This window comes from Schistocerca nitens, chromosome 8 (genome assembly GCF_023898315.1).
Source record: "Schistocerca nitens isolate TAMUIC-IGC-003100 chromosome 8, iqSchNite1.1, whole genome shotgun sequence".
In the NCBI taxonomy this organism is placed as follows: Eukaryota; Metazoa; Arthropoda; class Insecta; order Orthoptera; family Acrididae; genus Schistocerca; species Schistocerca nitens.
This window is the reverse complement of record NC_064621.1, coordinates 111,014,092-111,036,026: the sequence shown is the minus strand read 5'-3', so window position 1 is coordinate 111,036,026 and position 21,935 is coordinate 111,014,092. Positions and strand designations below refer to the sequence as shown.

Below are 21,935 nucleotides of genomic sequence, written 5' to 3'. Positions count from 1 at the left end.
ACATGCAATTACACGGCAACCAACGCTAATGTAAAAATGCATAGGCTACTGGACTTCTAATCTCTCCGATGCTAATTGATGATGCTATTGTTCGCTAAGTTTTTTAAAATCAGGTGATACAGATAAGTTACCCATGTGCAAAAAATGTGATGCGATTCTATTAATTTAATGTCTTTCACGTGACTACCTGATAGTAATTGTGAGTACCCCGGAGCTAAGTACCTTTCAGCGTAAATACTCTAGACGTGTGACGATAAGAGCTGCCTATATAGGCGGATCCGAGTAAGGGGAATGCACATAAGTTGTACAGTACTGTTCATCACCTGAGGGAATGCGTAAAGGTGAGTTGACGCTTTCTAGTAATAATTTCGCTTGGCCGGCCGGAGTGGCCGTGCGGTTCTAGACGCTACAGTCTGGAACCCAGCGACCGCTACGGTCGCAGGTGCGAATCCTGCCTCGGGCATGGATGTGTGTGATGTCCTTAGGTTAGTTAGGTTTAATTAGTTCTAAGTTCTAGGCGCCTGATGACCTCAGAAGTTAAGTCGCGTAGTGCTCAGAGCCATTTGAACCATTTGAATAATTTCGCTTGGTCTTACACGTCGATATTTTTTTTTTTGTTTCCTCTGACGTTCACAAGTTTGTGTGGTCAGACACACCGTCCTTGTTCTCCACTTACTTCAGTGGACTACCAGTGTGGATGAGTGGTCACGTGTTTGTCTGCTTCATGTTGCTAGGATGACTAGTGCACTGTACTATGAACAAGCACGTTATGCAGTTGTAGACGTCAACTAACGGTGCCGCATTTTTTTTTTTTTCAGCTTCGTGTGTTACGTCACTGCTGCTGCTGGGGGCGCTGGTGGCCTACGCCGCTGCCGCGGCCAGCCTCAGCACCCGCTACGACCAGACCAGCGGCCGCCTCGTCGTCCTGCTGACAGAAGGTGAGCCGGCAGGCGGCTCGTCACCCTCCTGGTGCCGAGCTGATGTCGGATCGTTGTCATTCGCAATAATATTCGCACACACCTGCATGCGTTCCCTATCGCGAGGTGATGGGACAAAATTGTTGAAGGTTTCCAGGGAGGTACGAAGATGAGGGTTTCACGTCCCATCAACACTTAGGTCATTCGAAGAAAGAACGGAAAATTAGAGGTTAACTTCCCGTCGACAACGAGGTCATTAGAGACGGAGTAGAAGCTCGGACTGGTTAACAATGGGGAAGGAAACCGGCTGTGCTCTTTCAAAGGAATCATCCGGTCATTTATCTTAAGTCATTTAGGTCGTCAGAAGACGAAGCGCGAGGAAGGATAAATTCTTTGTGTTCGTTCTACAGTAACCGCCCCATTGTTTGCCTTGAGCTCTAGAAAAAGCATGGAAAACAAATCAGCGTGGCTGGAGAGGTTTTCTAACCGCCATCCTCTAGTTTCTTTATCAAGCCCATTTGCTCGATGTGAGGGTTTCAAATGCACATCAAGCAAGAATGGTCTTCCGTCACTGGCAACTTGCAGACGACATGGTTGTGATGGCAGAGAGTGCAACAGACATGGAACAAATGCTAGAGAGTCTAAACACAAAATTAGAAGAATATGGAATGAAAATTAACAGGAAGAAAACGAAAAGCATGGTAATTGGAGGAAAGGGGAGAAAATGCCGTATGAAAATAGCGGGAGAGGAAATAGAGCAAGTGAATAACTTCAATTACTTGGGAAGTGTAATAATGGATGATACGTATTGCTCATCAGAAATTAGGAAAAGAATTGGAATGGCAAAAGAAGGATTCAAGAGAAAACAGGAATTACTTTGTGGACCACTAAACAAAGATCTGAGGAAAAGACTTACCAAATGTTACATCTGGAGCGTTGCACTATACGGTGCGGAAACCTGAACATTGACGAAGGAAGATGAAAGAAGATTGGAGGCAGTAGAGATGTGGATATGGAGAAGAATGGAAAAAGTGAAATGGGAAGACCGAGTAAGGAATGAAGAAGTATTAAGAAGAGTTGGAGAAGAAAGAAACATGCTGCAGGTCATCAGAAAGAGAAAACGGAACTGGATTGGACATTGTTTGAGGAGGGACTGTTTATAGAAGGAAGGAATAGAACGAATGGTGGAGGGAAAAAGGGGAAGAGGAAAAAGAAGATATCAAATGCTGGACAATATCAAAGGAGGTAAATATTCAGAAATGAAAAGACTGGCTATGGGCAGACAAAAGTGGAAGAGGCCTAACCCATGACAAGACCTGCCGTAAGGCAGAATACCATACTACTACTACTGGCAACTTTCAGTGTTTCCTCCACGGCTATAGGAAACAGTCATTGTACCAGAGTGTGGTTTGGTCGACTTAGTACCTAACATTAAGAGAGAAAAGGCTGCAAAAATTATCTGCATGCAAACTACCTGACAACATATTGCGTACAACGATTCTACATCCGTTACCAGGTATCGTTGATGAACCTGCGTAAAAGACATCAGAAAAGGGCGATAACTAGTCGTCTGTCCCAGTGGTAGACATGTTAACGCTACTACTTTAGACTCGGTGTTTGGGAGAATTGGGATTTCCCATTCTTGATAGCTTCACTGGAGTGAATTTAGCATTTATTTGGAAAGACACGATGAAGAAACTGATTTGGGAATACTCCTAAACATTCATCAGTTACACTCTACTGTTAATTTTATCTTCACCAGAAATGTGGAGAGCGATTTAGGTAGAGTATTTTTATGAGGCGACATATCAATACACTGAAGATTTGCATAGTCGTAAAAAGCCTGTTTGAAAGTTGTGCACAACAGCCACAAAAATAAAGTGCTTGATCACAATGAAATATAGAGCAACGTACGTCTGTTTAAAGATGCCAATCCCAAATTTACCTTATTCATAGAAAATTTCCATCGAATTCTAAAGATATTTTCCGTAAATAAAATAACCTCAAAGCCAAATTACTAAATTTTTGTTGTGCATCTGCCCTGAGTAACATACAGAGTATAATTCGATTAGTTTTCTCACTGGCTTAGTTCTTACTGCACCGATTTAAAAGAATGATATGCTACCTCTACATCCATTCTCTGAAAACAAATGTGAAGTGCATGGTAGAGGTCACTTTTCTTTGTACCACTTATTAGCATATTAACCGTAACATCATAGATTTTGCCCAGTGCAGTGATACTGGACAAGATTAAATATTCATTACATTTTCACTTTTGTGTCACAAAGAAACCAACACATATTCAGGAAATATCGATCTAGTGAACGTAACTAGATCTTTTTTCTCACGGAGTTCTATCCACAGGGGCTATAAAATTGATTCCATAGTTTTGGATTTCCACAATCTGCTAAACCGTTCCTCACAAGCGACTTCTAATCAAACTGTGTGCATATGGAGTATCGTCTCAGTTGTGCGAAAGGTTTTGTCATTTGCTGTCAGAAAGGTCACAGTTCCTAGCATCTGAAGGAGACTCAACGAGAAAAACTGAAATATTACTTGGCGTTCCCCAAGGAAGTTTTGCAGGCTCTCTGCTCTTCCTAACCGACGTTAATTACGTAGGGGACAATCTGAACAGCCACCTTAGACTGATTTCAGATAATGCTGACAGTTACCTTACCTTAAAGTCATCAGATGATCAAAACCAATTGCAAAATGGTTTAGGCAAGATATCTGTATGGTGTGAAAAGTAGCAGTGAACTCAAAATAATCGAGAAAAATTTGAAGTCATCCACATGAGTACTTAAAGAAATTTCGGTTGCACGATAAATCATAAATCTAAGGCTCTAAATTCAATTAAATACTTAGCGATTACAATTGCGAATAACTTAAATTGGAATGATCACATAGATAATGTTTTGAGAAAAGTGAACGAAAGACTGGGATTTATTGACAGAACATTTATAAAATGCATCAGATCTTCTAAAGAGACAGCGACACTACGCTTGTCCGCCCTCTTGTGGAGTATTACTGAGCGATGTGGGATCTGCATTAGATACTACTGACGGAAGACAGCGAAAACGTTCAAGGAATGGCAACTCATTTTCTATTATCGCGAAATAGGGGAAAGAGTATAACTGAAATTACATGAAAATTGGGGTGGCCATCATTAACATAAAGGTGATCTTCTCGTGAAGCTTAATTCACCGACTTCCTCCTCAGAGTGTGAAAACATTTTGTTCGTGCCCACCTACCTAGGGAGCAATTGACATTACAATAAAATAAGAGAAATCAGAGGTCTCCAGAAAATATTTAAGTGTTCGTTTTTCCAGATCGCTGTTAGGGACTGGAACGGTAGACAAATAACTTGGAGGTGGTTCGTTAACCCTCTGCTAGGCAAATAATTAAGAACTGCAGAGAAATCATGTAGATGTAGATGTATCTGCTTTCAGTTTGCAATTAAAATGGCTTTGTCTAGAGAAAATGTACTTTTCCAATCACTAACTAGAAAATAAAATATCTAAATGACAACATTCGTACCAAGTAGCATTTCCCATAACTCATGTAAAGCATTTGACCATGCTAGTCAGAAACATTTTAAAGAAGAGAATGGGTTCTGGTATTAAGTATGCAGTGGAGAATTGGCTTCGCTTACTAACCCAACAGACTACAGAAGTGTTCATTTAGACACACACACACACGCACACACACACACACACACACACACACACACACACACAAAGAGAGCTTATGAATCTGCTGTTTCAGAATTTGTCGAGTGAAGATAATCGATCATATGTCGATCAGGCAAGGTTTCTGCATGGAGAGCAGTCACAGAAACTTTAAACAGGAGAAGGTTGTGTACTTCCGCGAGTATTCCACTGATGATGGCCAGAAGACTCCGCACCGAAATATCTAGGCACCGTGTTTCTGATATCAAGCAAATCACCCGAAATTTCATGGAACTATCTACACCCAAAAGGTCACAACCCAGATACAGCTGAGTGCTTGGTCAGTGCACGATGCTAAAGAAGCACATTAAAAGTTAATAAAATTTTGACACTTTTTCTGCATCCTAACTCATCGTCGTTTAAATCAGCCAATAAAGTAATCTGAAAAGTAACGAACTGTAGGTATTCACGGGCAGAAAGTTTCAAACGAGGCTCTGAGATCGTATGTTGGCATTATAGAAGAGCCAGCATTAACCCTGTGTTACATACACATTCTTATATCGATGGCACGTGTTCAATATCTGGGTGGTGTAGTGAACAGAAACTGAGAGGCATTATGTTTCCTATTCCATTGCTGAATTGACGGCCATGAAATTTTTACCGCCAAAAATTGAACCGAATAACTTTAAGTGGATCACAGCAGTATTTGTGCGATTTAGTAGCTTCAAGCAAGCACTAAAGGAATACTCGACGCGTTATACTGTGCGATGTTGGAACCGGTAGTTACCTCCGAATTAGAGGATTGCAAGTGGAGCAAATAAGTTTTAATGATCACAGACCTTAATTTCTTATTCTTTTCACGCGAGTGACTGTAGTAAGAAATGGGTCTAGATAACCTGTAGGTGTTGTGGCACCAACGGCTGACATCTAGTGTTTGGGAACTGTTATGTTTCAGCTCTCTTATTAATAACGAAAGTACCTCTCTCGTACCTTCCATTCGATGCAGGGCATTTGTATGATAGGGGAATGGGACTTTCGAAAAATAAGCAAGCTTCACGCTCAAGTGTGATGTGCAGTGTATCTCCCTTGTGACAGGACCACCCCTCTGCTTGTACTAGGAACTGAATATTGCCCTGCGTATGGCATCATTGCAGAATGACAGATTTACATAAAGGATGTATGCAATGTCACTAACAAGTAAACATTACCAATTTAACGTCAAATTTTAAGGACAAGAAGTACACTTGCAAGGTGTCTGCCCCAGAACTCGTTCCCACCCGAAAATTTGCATCATAATCCTGTCATGACCTTTTGAAGGTAGAGCTTTTAAATATGAGCGTGCACATGTTCTTTGTGACTCGCGCCGCCCTGTTACAGGCGCTTTATGCCCGAGCGCGAAGTACTGCGCAACCGAGTAAGATGTTTGCGAGGTACTGTCTTGACATTGGCAACATTATTTTTTCACTGTGTCAAAATGCACGGTTTCTAACCTATAGCTGGTGTCAGAGATCTATTTGGCTGTGACGTTTTTATGTTGCGATTCTCTAATGCAGTGTAAATTCATGAAACGAATGAGGGTGTCATTAAAGAAGTAGCGTAGCGATATCCAATTATTTACATAACTGGTGTGTGTTATTTTTCTTCTATTTTAAAGCTGTCACACTTAAAATGAACTACCTTTGCAACAGGGACATTATCATTAAACGTAACTGGCATGGTTAAATTGTTAATTGAAACTCATTAACCGCATTTCATAACAATTCTTAACTTGCTTAGGTTGACTTATTTAGATTTTCATCGACTTTCAATACGAGAACACTATTAAAATAATATTGGTTGTCTGTGTGCATCATATCACATTGACACGTTACATACGTCTATTGCCTATACGTTGCCTATTTCTCGCGCAGTATCACAATGAGGTGACAAAAGTCACGCGATAGCGATACGCACATATAAATATGGCGGCAGTATAAAGTAAAGTATAAAGGGCCAGTGCATTAGTGGAGATGCCATTTATAATCAGCTGATTTGAGTGATAAGGCGCCCGACGTGGTTACGGCCATAAGATGCGAATTGACAGATTGAATGCGGAATGGAAGCTGGAACTAGACGCGTGGGACATTCCATTTTGGAAATCGTCAGGAAATTCAATACTCCGAGGTTCAGTGTCAACAGTGTGTCGAGAATAACAAATTTCAGGTATCAGCTCTCCCCATGGACAACGAAGCGTCGTTTGCGTAGTTGTAAGTGCTAACAGACAAGTATCACTGTGTGAAATAACCACATAAACCAACGTGGAACGTATGACGAATGTATCCACTCGCTCAGTGGGGTGAAACCTCGCGTTACTGGTCTACGGCGGTAGACGACCAACGCGATTGCCGTAGTTTACAGCACGACATGGCTTTCAGCGCCTGTCCTAGTCTTCTGGCCGTATTGATTGGACCATAGACGACTGAAAAACTGGAGCCTTAGATGATTCCCGATTTCAGATGGTAAGAACTGATGGTAGGGGTCGCGTGTGGCACAGACCCCATGAAGTCATGGGCCGAAGTTCTCTACAAAGCACTGCGCAAACTGGCGATGGTTCCATAATAGATAGGCTGTGTTTAGCGGAAATGGACTGGGTCTTCTGTTCCAACTTAACCAATCATTGACTAGAAGTGCTTATGTTCGGCTACTTGGAGGCCATATGTAGCCATTCATGCCCTTCATGTTACCAAACAATGATGGAATTTTTACAGAAGACAATGCACCATGTTACCGTACCACAACTGTTTGCGATTAGTTTGAAAAACATTCTGGACAAATCGAGCGAATGATTCGGCGACCCAGATTGCCCGACGTGAAACCTATCGACCATTAATGGGATATAACTTAGAGATCAGCTCGTGCATAAAATCTTGCACAGGCAACACATTCGCAGTTATGAGCGGCCGTAGAGGCAGCATGGCTCAGTATTTCTGCAGCTGAGTTCCAGTGGCTTGTTGAGTCCATGTCACGTCGAGTTGCAACACTATGTCAGGCAAAAGGAGATCCGCCATGATATTAGGAGGTATTACTTTTCCCACCCCAGTGTCCATGTGTTCTGCAATAAGATTTCAAAACGTTTTAGACAAATGAGTCCGCCTCTCTCCTCCTGTTCCTTCATCTTCAACATCAAATGAATAAGAGGGCTCTGGTTGCGACTCCACTACACACTATTTTACGCTCAGGCTCAAAGCCGGTGCAGTGGGGTGGTCCGAATGACAAAGAACAGGTGGCGCGAATGTTTATAAAATCTATTCATTCGAAGGGTCATAACTCCGTACCATCAGAATTACTGCCGAAATATTCACGAGGGATCGATTGGTAGAACTGATATCTTGGAAGTGTAAGTTGTCCTCTTGAAAATACTGGCTCAAGCTGGTGATGCTGCCTCGTAGGACTTTATGCTCTCAAGAAGTGGTCATTGCTTTGCAGATACCATCCCAATATTTTGTAGTGAACAACACCATGAGAATCGAAATATGTAAGATTACCTTGACTATCAGGATCTGGAGTCCTTAGTAGCCAATACAGCGCCTTTATGTGCTCAAATGAAGCAGTATCCGATTTCTATTTCCCGGAATTAAGGTTAAGTGATGACGATATCAAAAAACTTGCACTCATCACATTTTTTATTGTAAACTTGAACTGAGCATATCGGTGGCGACGCGCCTGTTCCAGACGGCAAGGAGGAGGAGGTGGGCTACGTCACGGTGCCGAGCGACGGGTCCACCCCCACGGCGTGTGATGATGGCCGCTCCGACGAGGACTGCCTGCAGTTCACCGACTCCAGCATGGCCGTCCGCCACAGGACTCTGGACGACCGCTGCCTCAACATCAAGGTATCTGCTAAGTCTTCCACGAGGTCCATCAGAGGCTGCCTCAACCACCGAGGCGCCCACATCTACGGTGGAATCCAGAAGGCCCAGCAGACCTGGCCCGCAGAGTCCGACGTGTTCGACCACTTCTCCTACGTCCCCAAGAAGGACGGGAAAGTCGGCATCGCCGTCCGCTACTGGCTGTTCTCAGACGGCAGGTTTGTCCACGTTCCGCCGTACGTACCGCTTTTCATAGAACAAAATACGAACGACTCTAAGGATGCGCTGTGTTTCATTGCGGAGAACGCCGATCCCTACCCCACACGAAGACAAGGAAACGTTTTGGAATTCAACCTGTGCACGTACGATAACGTGAAGCAGGCGCACGAGTACGCAATCGAGAACTTCCTCGGCAAGCCGGAAGCAATCCCAGACGAGCGCATGGCCACGCACCCCGTCTGGTCGACGTGGGCCCGCCACAAGAAGGACATCGACGACGCGACGGTGAGGCAGATCGCCGCAGACATCATCGCCCACGGCTTCAACGAGAGCCAGCTGCAGGTGGACGACTACTGGGAGAGCTGCTACGGCAGTCTCACCTTCGACACAGACAAGTTCCCCGACGTGAAGACGATGGTCGACGACCTCCACAAGCTGGGCTACCGAGTCACCCTGTGGGTGCACCCGTTCGTGAACCAGGACTGCGAGCCCTACTACTCGCAGGCACTGGCCAGCGGATACTTCGTCACCAGCTCCAACGGCACGGTCGACACCCAGTGGTGGAGAGGTGTGGGCGGCGTCATCGACTTCACCAACTCCGAGGCAGCAGCCTGGTGGGCGTGCAGAGTCTGGGTGAGTACTTCAGCCTTGGAATATCTCTTCTCAGGGATATCTATTCTAAAGCGCTGCTCTGTAGAGAATGTGAGCATTCTAAATAAGGATGTTTAACTTTTGAAAAATCTCAAAACACCAAATAGAGTGGCCAAATTGGAGTTTCGCCGATTAGACGATCCCTATCAAAGAAGGCAATAACGTGTCGCACACGAACGAGAAGATCAAGAGAAATGCTTTTCGCTTACCACTATGTTATCGAGAAATGCATTGTATAACTAGGCAAACACGCGGAATAGCTCCTCTTGTTTCTGAGACAGCTCTAGACTTCTAGCAAAATATTCACATCCAGAAACATTGATGTGCGCCAAGCCGTAACAGGTCTCACATTCATGGTACTTTGAGAATGAAGCAGAAACTCCTTTAACAATCAAACGCGGTGACTTTTCTGAAATGTTTCGTTCTGATGAAAAGGAAAGAAATAAGACTGCTACACTTTGCACTGTGTCGATCAATTCGTTCTTCGTCATACATGACACTTCATATAATTACTATTCAAAATTAGAGAGAGAAATAAAAATAAAATATCTTGTTTGGCATTTACTACTTCAGTATGTCAATCAGTTGAGCTAGCATGCACCAAATTTTCGTCCTGCTGTAAAATAGGAGTATCTTGTTGCTTCTCCGAGTTTATTATTTCATTATTTTGAATTTGAGACACATTAAGCTGACTTAGTAAAAATATACGTTCTTCTGAGATAAATCTTATATTGCTCCGAAAGGATGTTGACAGCATTACAGTCTTAACTATAGGGAATTATTCTTCCTGTTTGGACACTCAAACTGTATTACTCGACGGAATTCGATCTAAGCCCCTGTCTTTCACAGGTAAAGACCTTACCAGATGAGCATCTAGGCATTCCCATCAGCCGCAGCCCATCTGGATCATTTTGTTGATGCCAGCACTTTACACAAAGCCAAGGGTCCATGTTGGAGTCCAGCGCTGAGTAAATATTGTTCCGAGTACATCTCTTTGGCTTGCACCCTGTCAAAGGGATCGATTTTTTTTATTTTCCGACACAAGCACAATTATCTTTACAGATGAACCGTTTCACCACCTTCAGATCCAGTTGATGCGCAAGTAGACCATATGAATGACAACTTATGGTCCTCTTGTATAGCAGTTGGATCTCAAGATGACGATACCAGTCAGTTGGGAGGACAACGGTTCAATCCCGCGTCCGGCCATCCTGATTCATGTTTTCAGTGATTTCCCTAAATCGCTTCAGGCAAATGCCGGGATGGTTCCTTTGAAAGGGCGCGGCTGACTTCCTTCCCCATCCTTCGCTAATTAATCCGATGAGACCGATGACCTCGCAGTTTGGTCTCCTCCCCCGAAATCAACCACCCAACCAAACCGGTCATCTGAAAAGATAATTGTGATTGTACAAAATTGTTAAGGCTTTCATGGCCCCTTGTTGACGAATTTCCTGTTAGCTTCTGTGTCAGGTTCTTCGGCCAACGTGTGTTTGATGATTTCTGACGTTGCCCCAGAACGAGTAGCTGGCATTGTCAAACCCGACAATCAGTTTGTCAATTGTGATTGTGTCTAAAAATTTAAAAAAAGAGCATTGTAACTGTTTTAGCAATCTTAGTCTTCTCCAGGAGATGTTAAAATGTCAGAATTTGTACAAAGAAAACTATTCAACGCTACTGGTGCATGAAACAGTGCACTGGATCACAGAAACTACATATGTATACGAGCACTCATCTTGAGCTATAGCGCCATCCTGAAGATTAATTAATTGTCACTTCATCTAGCCTGTCGCATTATTTCTCTGGTGGGCTTCGTTTTACCGTAACATATTCAAAAGACCTGTGCGTAGTGGGAAGGGAACGCAAATGGTTGCGCTTTTTTTCTGAAAATTACCCCTCAAACTCATAGTCTAGTGGCTACTCTCGTGGCTTCTAGATCGCGGTGTCACGGGTTCGATTCTCGGCTGGGTCAGAGGTTTTCCTTGCTAGGTGACTGGGTGTCAGTTTTGGCTTATATATTTCATCACATCTTCATTGATGCGCAAGTCGTCGAAGTGATGTCAAAAAGAAGACTTAATCCAGGTGGTCGACGAAATCATTTTTAATTTTAGTGCAAATTATGCCCAGTACCAGAGTAAGAACATCATTTCAGTCAACAATAACACCGAATTGCATCCCATTTCTGGTACACTACTAGATCACAACACTGCAGCCACAAACACGTGATAATAAGTTCGGAATCAACAGGCTCAATCACTATCGATAAAAATATACGATTTTTTTTCTCTTGCTACTGCCCCGTGATATTTAGATAGATACAGAACTAAATTTTAGCGGTACTTTAACACTTCCTCGATGACAAATCATTTTGCACTAGTTTCATTGATCAAAGCTAGTTGACGTTAGCGATCGTCTTCAGCTCACGAGAGCTGTTAGAAAACGGCACATCTGCAGCATGCCTCAATACATGTCTGAGGCGGCGTGGAAACGAGGATCGTAGGCACGGTGATTCAGAGGCTCTGTGCAGTATCGCAGCCGTGCTTCACGCTACTCTACCTTGTACTTTGTGGTCACAAACAGGACCCTCTGAGGCCGGGTTAGTACTTATACATTCCGGCTTACCTTGACCGTTGAGTGAAGAGTTTTCCCATGTAATGCTCTTAATTCCGTATGATTCCGCTGAAGGCGAAAGCGGTACGGTCACTGTACAGATTTTTTGTAGAAACATGCTGTAACACAAGCACTACTCTTTGGCCTATGCTGCACTTCCTCTTTGGGCCGAGTCCATTTTCTTCGAAAACTTGTGTTCCCTTCACTCTTTATATCATGCTCTCGTCTCCGAAGAAGCTACCACGCCATCGTTCCCCGTCACTGCAAACCACGCTGCGTCACGCCTCCATGAAACAAATTTTGTGCCACATTTCTGTAGTACTCGTAGTGATTAATCGAATCACCAGCTACAAACTCTGCCATTATGACGATACTCCTTCCTACGGCGTCATAGCTGGCTTTCATATAGGTTACATTTATGAAAACTGGCGGAATTGATCCTGACGACTACAATTATTCAACAGTTGGCATTCAAGATGAAACTGAGACTTATTGAGATTATTAATTACAGAGAAATTTGTTTACAGAGGAGCGTTCTGAGGAGTATTGTTTACATTCATTCTCTACCAGTTTCTGTCTTGAACAAGTGATAATCCTTCAAGGTGAAAGGTTAATGTTTTGATGTTATTGATTTACTTATATGTAAAATCAGTGTAACATGCGAACCGTTAGGAATATATAATGGACAGTGGACAAAAAATTATACTCAATTTACTACAAATTATAAGCGTAATGCTTAGCTTGTGGAGGCAGATAAGTGTTTCTGATTCCATTAAATGCCCTGCACGTAGTCATTGGATCCACTGCTCGTCGACTTTGCTCATAGGGATGAAAATTACAAGTGCTCAAATTTTTAGTTATTCAGTTTCTAGCGCGAGACATCTGGGGTGAAAGTACAGTTAAAACTCACACAACATGCATAGCACTGCCTGTTTCAGGCTTACGAAAACATGATACAAGTAGTAAGCGAGAAAAATGGTAATACATTTTTGGAAAGTAATTCACATTTGGACGCGATAGATCTTCAGTTCACTATATTTTCATGAAAAAGAAGGACGGTTATTGAATATAGTGTTCTGATAGTCGAAGATAAGGCTCAATAGAAAGTTTCATGTAAATGAACGAATGATGAAAGACCGGATAGATTCCTCGTCCATGTGGGAAGAAGCTCAAACCCACTCGCAAAACACTGAGTTCTGGTTCGCATGAGTCATCAGTAAAATGAATGAATATCTTCTTCGTCCTTGCCTTGACCGTGCGACTGCAAGGTCAGCGATTTCCTAACGATTAAAGCAATGTTAGTGACAGTATGTGGCTGGACACCTTTCCTGAAGCCATCTCTTCCCCCTGGGACGAATATCGTGTGGCCAGTCTGTCTGGGTCTAGGCTCCAAGCCAGCAAACAGAGCACAGCCCCGCCTGCTTCATACCCTCGTGAGTCTATCGGGACCGACCGACCATCTTGTCATCCCGTCATCCTTAGCCCAGGGCGTCATTGAATACGGTATGGAGGGGCTTGGGGTCAGCACACTGAACTCCCGGCCATCTCAATTGGCACCATGATGCTGGGTGCACATTGTACCTGTCCTGTCACCAAGGAAAAAAATCCGTGGAAGTACTGGTCTAAAGCCCATGTTCAAGTGTGAGATCGTTTTCTAGATCGTTGCGAGTCTGGACATGGGAACCAGCTCGCTCTTAAACTAATAGGACGTGGGACACAATTTAGGAGCAACATCTACTTTGGCTGGCACCTATGTCGTTATTCTGCCAAGCAGCTGCGAACCATGCCTGGCGCGCCCCGCTGAATCACGGAAGCCACTTGTTAACGAGCTTGACTATCCAGGTAGGTCAACAAAATGAATGAGTATACCATACCTAATGAAACCAGAGTGAAATTAACGCATAATGTAGAAGAGAATCTCACCGATTTAAGCAGCATCTGATTCCATTTATATCTGCGTACACTGGTCAGGTAAGGTTAACCATCACAATTTCTGCAGGAACTGCCCTTCCAAATTTTCGTAGGCCAAGAAGAGACTGTCCAGCGCTTGAAAGTACTTCACAAAACTTTACCGTGACCCCGCAATGTGTCACACCACAGATAGTCGTGCAAGGTGTATATTCTAACGACAACTGTATGCGCCTTTTGGAGTCTCTGTGTACAAAATGGAAATGGGCGTTTGGCGTCATTTGCCGGGAGGATCCTTGCAGGGGAAGTGCGGCCGCCTTGGCGTAAGTCTTATTACATTCGACGCCACATTGGGCGACCTGCGCGCCGGATGGGGATGAAATGATGCTGAAGACAACACAACATCCAGTCCCTGAGCGGAGCCGGGAATCGAACCCGGACCCGTAGGTCGTCAATCTGTCAAGCTGACCACTCAGCTATCGGGGCGGACGTCTCTGTGTATAGAAACTACGCTAATCAACAATACGAGGCGAAACAGCCACCATGTTTCAAAATTGAGGTCAGAAGATCTGCAGCATTTGGAAAACAGGATATGTGTATGTGTAGAATGGAAATTTATATCGGGCTTAGAGTCGTTTCTCGATTACTCAGCGGCGAAAGTATCATCACCTTCCGTTCTTTTTTTTCCGCCATCTGTTTCTGCTAGCGTTATATTTAACGCCTACTCGTCGACCAGTGACTCCCGTTTACTGATACTGCCTTTTGTTTCCAGGCACTGCACAAGGCGACCGGTATCGACTCGTTCAAGTTCGACGCCGGAGAGACCAGCTGGCTGCCGTACGAGTCGACCATCGAGCCCCTCGAGCTGAACCCGGTGCGCTTCACCGACGACTACGTGAAGACGGTGTCCCAGTTCGGCCCCCTGATCGAGGTGCGCTCCAGCGTGCGCAGCCAGCAGCAGCCCGTCTTCTTCCGCATGTTCGACAAGCACAGCAGCTGGAGCGCCCAGAACGGCCTGCGCACGCTCATCCCCTCGCTGCTGCACATGAACGTGGTCGGCCACCCGTTCGTGCTGCCCGACATGATAGGCGGCAACGTCAACAGCGGCAACGGGCCCGACAAGGAGCTCTACATCCGCTGGTTGGAGGCCACCGTCTTCATGCCGGCGCTGCAGATGTCCATCGCGCCGTGGGACTTTGACGACGAGGTGCGTCCAGTCCCAGCGTCGCTCAACTATCAAACTTTCGAGGCGTTCAACGATTCGTTGGCCCTGTAAAGACCAGAGATATAGTGGTCATGTTTGTCTTTTTATACCAGTGATATCCTTCCATTATCATCGTTAAAATTTAAATCCGATGACGCATACTGTGAACCAAGCGTGGGCCTGACCTATAGCAATCACAATTTAGAATGACTACCTAGTTCACGATGTAGCGTGCAACTCAAGCGATAGCTTAAGTTTGCCCACTGGAATGTACGAGAAACACTGCATGCTTTCGTCAATTATTATTTCTGAATACCTTTCACTGTGTAGCTACAGGACAGCCATTATTAATCACTCACGCATTTACTGCATATTTATTTGAATTCACACTGGTGAGATTGAGGTTTCTGGATTACGAAAATCTGCCGTTAGTTTGTGCCAGTGGGTCCAGAATTAGGACAGTAACTCTGTTTTACTAACTTTGTAATGACTTAGAATTAATTTTTAATCCATTTACCTCTCTCGATGCTTTCGATAGATCTCTGGTAATCAATATTCTGAGATGACAATAGTCGTTATTCACCCATCCATTCATTCCGAAGACAGCTACTGTCTTTATCGCCATGTACACGAACTATTCCGTGAATTCCTTCTCTTTCAAGCTTTTTCATAATCACTCGCCGCGCGGTCTAAGACGCTGCAGTCATGGAGTGTGCGGCTGGTCCCGGCGGAGGTTCGAATCCTCCCTCGGGAATGGGTTCAAATGGTTCAAATGGCTCTGAGCACTATGGGACTCAACTTCTGAGGTCATTAGTCCCCTAGAACTTAGAACTAGTTAAACCTAACTAACCTAAGGACATCACAAACATCCATGCCCGAGGCAGGATTCGAACCTGCGACCGTAGCGGTCTTGCGGTTCCAGACTGCAGCGCCTTTAACCGCACGGCCACTTCGGCCGGCTCGGGAATGGGTGTGTGTGTGTTTGTCCTTAGGATAATTTAGGTTAAGCAGTGTGTAAGCATAGGGACTGATGACCTTAGCAGTTAAGATTTCACACAATTTGGAACATTTTTTTCATAATCACTCCTACAGTTAATGTTTGTGATTTGATAAGACCAGAGAACCTTCACGCGTTTCTGGTATCATTACATAGTAGCAAATGAGTTACTTTAGCATTTGCTGTGCGAATTTAGCTATTGATAGCATACATAAGAGCTTCTTATAGCTCAGATACAAGGCACCTAGACAGACTACAAATCTACGAAAATATGTTTTGGCATATCTTGCCTCTCTTGAACTATTTCTATAGATTTTGGTGCTACTTACGAGGGGTAATAGGTGTCAGTAGGTCAAGTCTCGAAAATCGAAGCCAGAAACTAGATTATGTTGCAGTACGCATTAGCAGACCATTCCTTGCCTATTGTCGTTAGCTCTGGGAAGCGTCTCAGGTTTCAAAAATTGTCATGAAAAGCAGAAAGTTCAGTATCTTTACTTACTATTAGTCACTGTGTCGAGAGCAGGCCTTCAAAGCCTAAAGTGAGTAAACGAATTCAGCACGCAGTGAGAACTACCCAACGCCATGTAGAAACGATAAAGGACAGAGATATTTGCTTTTCCATTCATACCAAAGTTACGGACAAACGTTCAGGGCGAGAAACGTAACTTATTATCAAAAGACAGCTACTGGCAAACATCAGAAAGCAAAATGTTTACAATAGCAAAAATGTTGCTGTTTGTTTTAGGAACATGTTCCATCTATCTCTTTAGACAAGTGCTACAACTTTTGCGGCTGTCTGCAACTGCTCTGTAGAAACCGCTAAACAATGAGAATTCTGCTGTGAGTTCAAACCGTACAACGGCTTTAACGGAAAACTTTCCCCAAGAACTGGCTTAAACTGAATAGTCCGATTCATTCCACAGTTAATCTTAAGTAAGCTTTCGCTTGATATTTTGAGATTGCCGATTCGCAAACAGTGGAAAAGCAAGTTCTGCTTTCGTACACAAGCATCGTCTCACTCAGTGTCTGAACGCAGCACAGATAGCCTATAGATGGAAAGTGTGTTAATGTGCTGCACCTTCACCACAATTGCCCTTTCTTTGTATGCGCAGATCCCTCATGCCGTAACTAACTCATCTCATGGTCCACCAAACGTTGCTCCAAGTAGACCAGACTGAATCTGGTTCAGCAGATTTTTACAGAGAAAATTCTATTCACACAGAATCACTCTGCAGAGGAATGTGATATAATATACAATTTTCTGGCAGATCGGAACAGTTTGCCATACTGAGACAGGATCTTTGTTTTTCGTGGGCAAGTGCACTACCGACTGAGCTACGCAAGCAGGACTGACAACATGTTCTCACAGATTTACTTCCTCCAGTACTTCATCACTTACCTTCCAATACCCCTTTTTCCAAGAGCGGCAGCCCTAAAAGTTTCGCAGGAGACCTTCTGTGAAGTGTAGAATGTAGATCAGGTGCTGACGGAATTAAACCTGTGACGACGGGTCGTGACTCGTGCTTGGGTAGCTCAGTCGGTGGGGCAGCTTCTCTGTATCTCATTTCTTGTGTGTGTAGTTGCGACTCTGAATAAGCTGTAGTATAAGACAAAATGAGAGGATTTGCTACTAAAGAATCTATCTTACATGTACGGGACATGACTGCACATCTGCATATTCACTAGCCCACTCTCTCCATCGATAACAGTTTTGAGAAAACGTGTGTGGAATGGGGGAAGGGTGTTGCTTGTGATACAGCTACGAGTTGGTTGTAAAGGAGAACTGCAGAAGTTTAATGATAAAGGATATTTTTCTTTCGAATATTATAATAATTACACTAGTTTTGGAGAAATTTAAGTCTGATAATCTAGAACTGCGAATATTGTTCTGTAGCAGAAAATTTAGGGTTTCATGGTTTAATTTTATCTTGTTCTTTGAACACTTGATGAATGTGTGGAGATAACCTCGACATATCATTGTCCCTGTCTACACTGAGGAGTTTTCTTTCACGACGACAGCCCACATGTCTCTGCTGTACCTGATGTGTGCGACTGTGTGTGTGTTACAGACGGTTGAGATCGCCCGCAACATGACGTCGCTGCACGTGCAGTACGCGCCGCGCATCGTGGAGCTGATGCAGCAGACTGTGCAGGACGGCAGCCCCGTCAACCTGCCCATCTGGTGGCTCGACCCCACCGACGACACGGCGCTCACCGTCGACTCAGGTACGGCCTACGCCTCTCTCCTTCTCATCCACTGACTGAGGTTTCCGGCTCTCTTCTCCTTTCTTCCTTCATCTCGTTGTCTCTTTCTCTAAATATGGTTTACTTTGCATTACCTGTCCGGTAATTGATGTTCTAAACCTGATACTGCCTCTGACTTGTGGAAGAGTGCAACTTAGGCATTTCTGTCCGATAAAAATTGAACAGAAAGAAGATGTACACACAACTCATTGTAAAAGTCACATAAATAATTTGATATGTTATCTGTAACAAAAACGATAGCAAACAACGAATAGAACATAATTAACATAGATAACGAACACAAAAAATAAGTCTGTACTACTTCTAGACTTACTTCAATTATCAATTTTACTGTGTCTCACATCCCAGTACTCCAGTCAATATACCGCTCTTACGTACCATGTAAAGTGCCTCTCCAAATAAGAAGTGAAAGTGACTCACAATTCACAAAATTTGGGGGTTCTATCCAAGAAGAATTAATTATTTAATAGCTCTTGTAGAGACTATACACAAATCAAAACCATCACTTTAGTACATACTGAGTGAATCGTAATTTGCTATATAATATTCTTAGATGGTCTGGTTTCACAATAAATTCTAACTAGTGACGAGCCACCTGAGGAGGTTCAATGTCACAGCACGTACGTAGATTCTGTTACACGAAACTTAAAGGGCGGGAAAAACTGAGACACGTACTCACTCCATTGGTACTACAGACGACTATCGCTCGTTCTCATCTAATGGATAATATTGTGTGATTAACGAAATACGTTAAACTAACTTGATTTTGAAGCTATCTAGAAGTCTTACCACTTTCCATGCCATGTTGTAGAAGAACAGGAGTGTCTGATGCGTGAATACTATTCATATTCTATCTTCGACATAAATATTAAGCTGTGTACCGCTTTGGGGCTTTAATTGCTGTCTGATATTTACAAATATATTTATAGGAGTAAGAGTACCGTCGATTCCAACTACATAATCAAACAACTTTCTTCCATAGAGCACTATAGCTTTTCTTGCACTTTATGTAGTTTAAGCATGTCTGTAGCGTTGTCTTCTTCTTTATTCTGTTCTTCAAGTATGAACCTCTTTTACTATTGATGCCATTCACATTCATTGTTTCAATAGACTCTGTGCCTCACAATCACTTAGGGCCATAGGAATGCCCATGTTTTTTGAATTTTACTCATAATTTCACTCCTTAAATTATTTAATAAATTTCTGTAATCTGTACGATTAATCTAACTTATTCTTCATATTTTATTTGTAATTTTATCTGTTTTTGAAGATACACATTTGGTCCAATAGGAATGAATAAATTTTCCACTGTATCAGTTTCTTTCAAATACTATTTTACTCTTAATTGGTTCTGACCCTTTAAATATCAAGGTTTCAATTTTTTTCATCGAAATACTAAGACAGTACTCTGACGTTGCTACCAAATGGATTACAAGAAAAGTACACTGTTCTTCATTGTCAGTAAAAATTAATTATATATTCAGCACAAGGGAAGTGGTAGGTGTAGTTATTGATATTTTGTGTTAATTACTATCATTCATTAAAAAAATAAAGTGCTGTCATCGAAAAGTAACAGTTTTAAAATAACGCAAAAATTGAAGTTTACGAATCTCTGTAAATGTTTCTAATTAATTTTTCGCATTGCTCCAGTTATCCACTTGCCCACAATTCACCACAAATTTTCAATGTGTAGCCTTGCCTCTAATAAATACAGATTTTCATTCTTGATCTAAATCTGTTCGACCTTGCTTGATTTATGTATCTACATTTCGATTTTGACTATACTGTTCATTATTATTTGGCACAATTTATTGTTCGTTCTTCTTTGCAATTGAGTATCCTGTTTCTTCGTTCAAGATTTTTTGTTCTGTTTCATACGTCTCTGACATCTACAAAAAGAAAGAGTTGGTTTCACTCCAACACTTTTCATATTGTTCAACTTTTCATTAATGTTTTCTGCCCATTTTCATTATTCTCTCAAATGTCTGATTTCTTTTCCTCTGTCGCTATTTATTTACTGAGTTTTCTTTTAACAAGTAGACATTCTTTGGATTTCTAAATGAGTTTTTCAGCGATTGTCCTTCTATGTCTACATATTTCAGTACCAAGAAGTAATTTGAATATACTTAAGCATGTTTGAAGACCCCTTGATCCTTAAAAAGATCTTGCCTGATTCTTTAATTATTTACAGGATGACAGCTATCCTCTGGTAGAGTACATACTCTTGTGGACCTGTTCGTTATTTTCATTAACTATCTTTTATGTGGTTACAGTGCAATTTCCCATTACTGTATTTCCAGTTACTACAGTCATGTCACCTCCAGCGTCATTTTTATTTTACAGTTTGTTGGTGCTTAGTAAACTATTACTAATATATTTATCATCATCCCATCATCATTCTTCTTTCGCATATAAATATACTGTCTTTAATTTATCTCACTATACTTTGAATTTCATTTATACAATGTTCCAAGATATTTATTTTCAATCATTAGGGGATCAACATATGATTTAATCACAGAAAGTATGTTATTATAATGACATCCTACATCTAGACGAAAATACAAAGAGAATTGGCGAGTCAAATTTGCAGGATTCTGTTAAAATCATTTGGAACATTACACAGCAAGTACAAATGTGAAAAATCTGGTCTGTTTGTGGACTTTTCACGCATTAGGTTCATCGTTCAAGAGAGAACGGAATTTATTAATCATTTATACAGAACTGAAAAACTGCCATGTCTCGAAAAGTGTCCTCATTATTAAGTAATGGTAGTAAACTAAACAGTGTAGCATTTGTTGATCTGCTACACCAATCACCTTTTCGCCAATTAAGGAGTTAAAAGGGATAATGAAACTTCATCTTCACATATTTTGTGTCTTCATTATGAATTGCATGGACTGGTGCTACCACCACGTTTACTTACGGGCTACTAATTGGCTGTCATGAGCTGCTAAGAACTTACATGTCTCGTTGCATCATTAGAGTCAGCATGGTAGGTTGCCTGATTTTTACCTGACTGTGTGCTCTCTGTGTGCAGAGTTCCTGCTGGGAGAGGATATCCTTGTGGCACCGGTGGTGACTCACAGCGCAACAACACGTGACATTTACCTGCCCAAGGGCAGCTGGAGGGATGAGGTGGACCCTGCACACCCTGTCACAGAGGGCCCCACCTGGCTTCGCAAATATCCTGCTCCACTCAACACTCTGCCCTACTTCACCAGGGTCAGCTCTTCGTAAGGCTTGCTGAATGAAAGTGCTTACTGTACAGTCACCATACAAAGGAAATGAAATGATCTATAAAATGTAAAAAATGTACATTTCAGAATATAAATAAAGCAATACAAATCACTTTTATGTCAGTTATGTCACCTACATAGTCACATCACCTGTTAGCTGCAAAATAGGTGTATCTGAACCATACTGTATGCCCTACTTTTATCATACTGTCTTTGTTCTTCACTTTCAGTGTTTTATGTATGCCACAGATCTTAAATGAACTGTTTCACTCTAACGCTTTCTCCATTTCCATGATATTTTTTTTCAAGGAATGTGTTTCATATAGTGATAGCTATGTAAATGTTAAGCTTCCTATTTCCTTTTTTAAACTCAGATTGCATATAAATATGTATCCTTAAGCATGCCCTGAAT

General features: G+C 42.5%; 1 protein-coding gene across 1 annotated transcript; it reads left to right on the top strand.

The window, feature by feature from the left end:
- The first annotated feature begins 240 nt into the window (after window positions 1–240).
- LOC126198793 (myogenesis-regulating glycosidase-like) lies at window positions 241–21,641 on the top strand. The gene is made up of 6 exons (XM_049935363.1): window positions 241–341; window positions 819–938; window positions 8,297–9,285; window positions 14,591–15,025; window positions 18,089–18,245; window positions 21,325–21,641. Exons 1-6 carry the CDS (start codon window positions 332–334, stop codon window positions 21,522–21,524), a joined length of 1,911 nt encoding a protein of 636 aa, XP_049791320.1. The 5' UTR covers window positions 241–331; the 3' UTR covers window positions 21,525–21,641.
- Window positions 21,642–21,935: the final 294 nt, after the last annotated feature.

Excerpts from the sequence above, each read along its gene's own strand:
- LOC126198793 (XM_049935363.1), top strand. Across the intron at positions 939-8,296 it reads CGTCGTCCTGCTGACAGAAG|ACGGCAAGGAGGAGGAGGTG; the intron begins GTGAGCCGGCAG and ends CGCCTGTTCCAG. Across the intron at positions 9,286-14,590 it reads GGTGGGCGTGCAGAGTCTGG|GCACTGCACAAGGCGACCGG; the intron begins GTGAGTACTTCA and ends TTTTGTTTCCAG.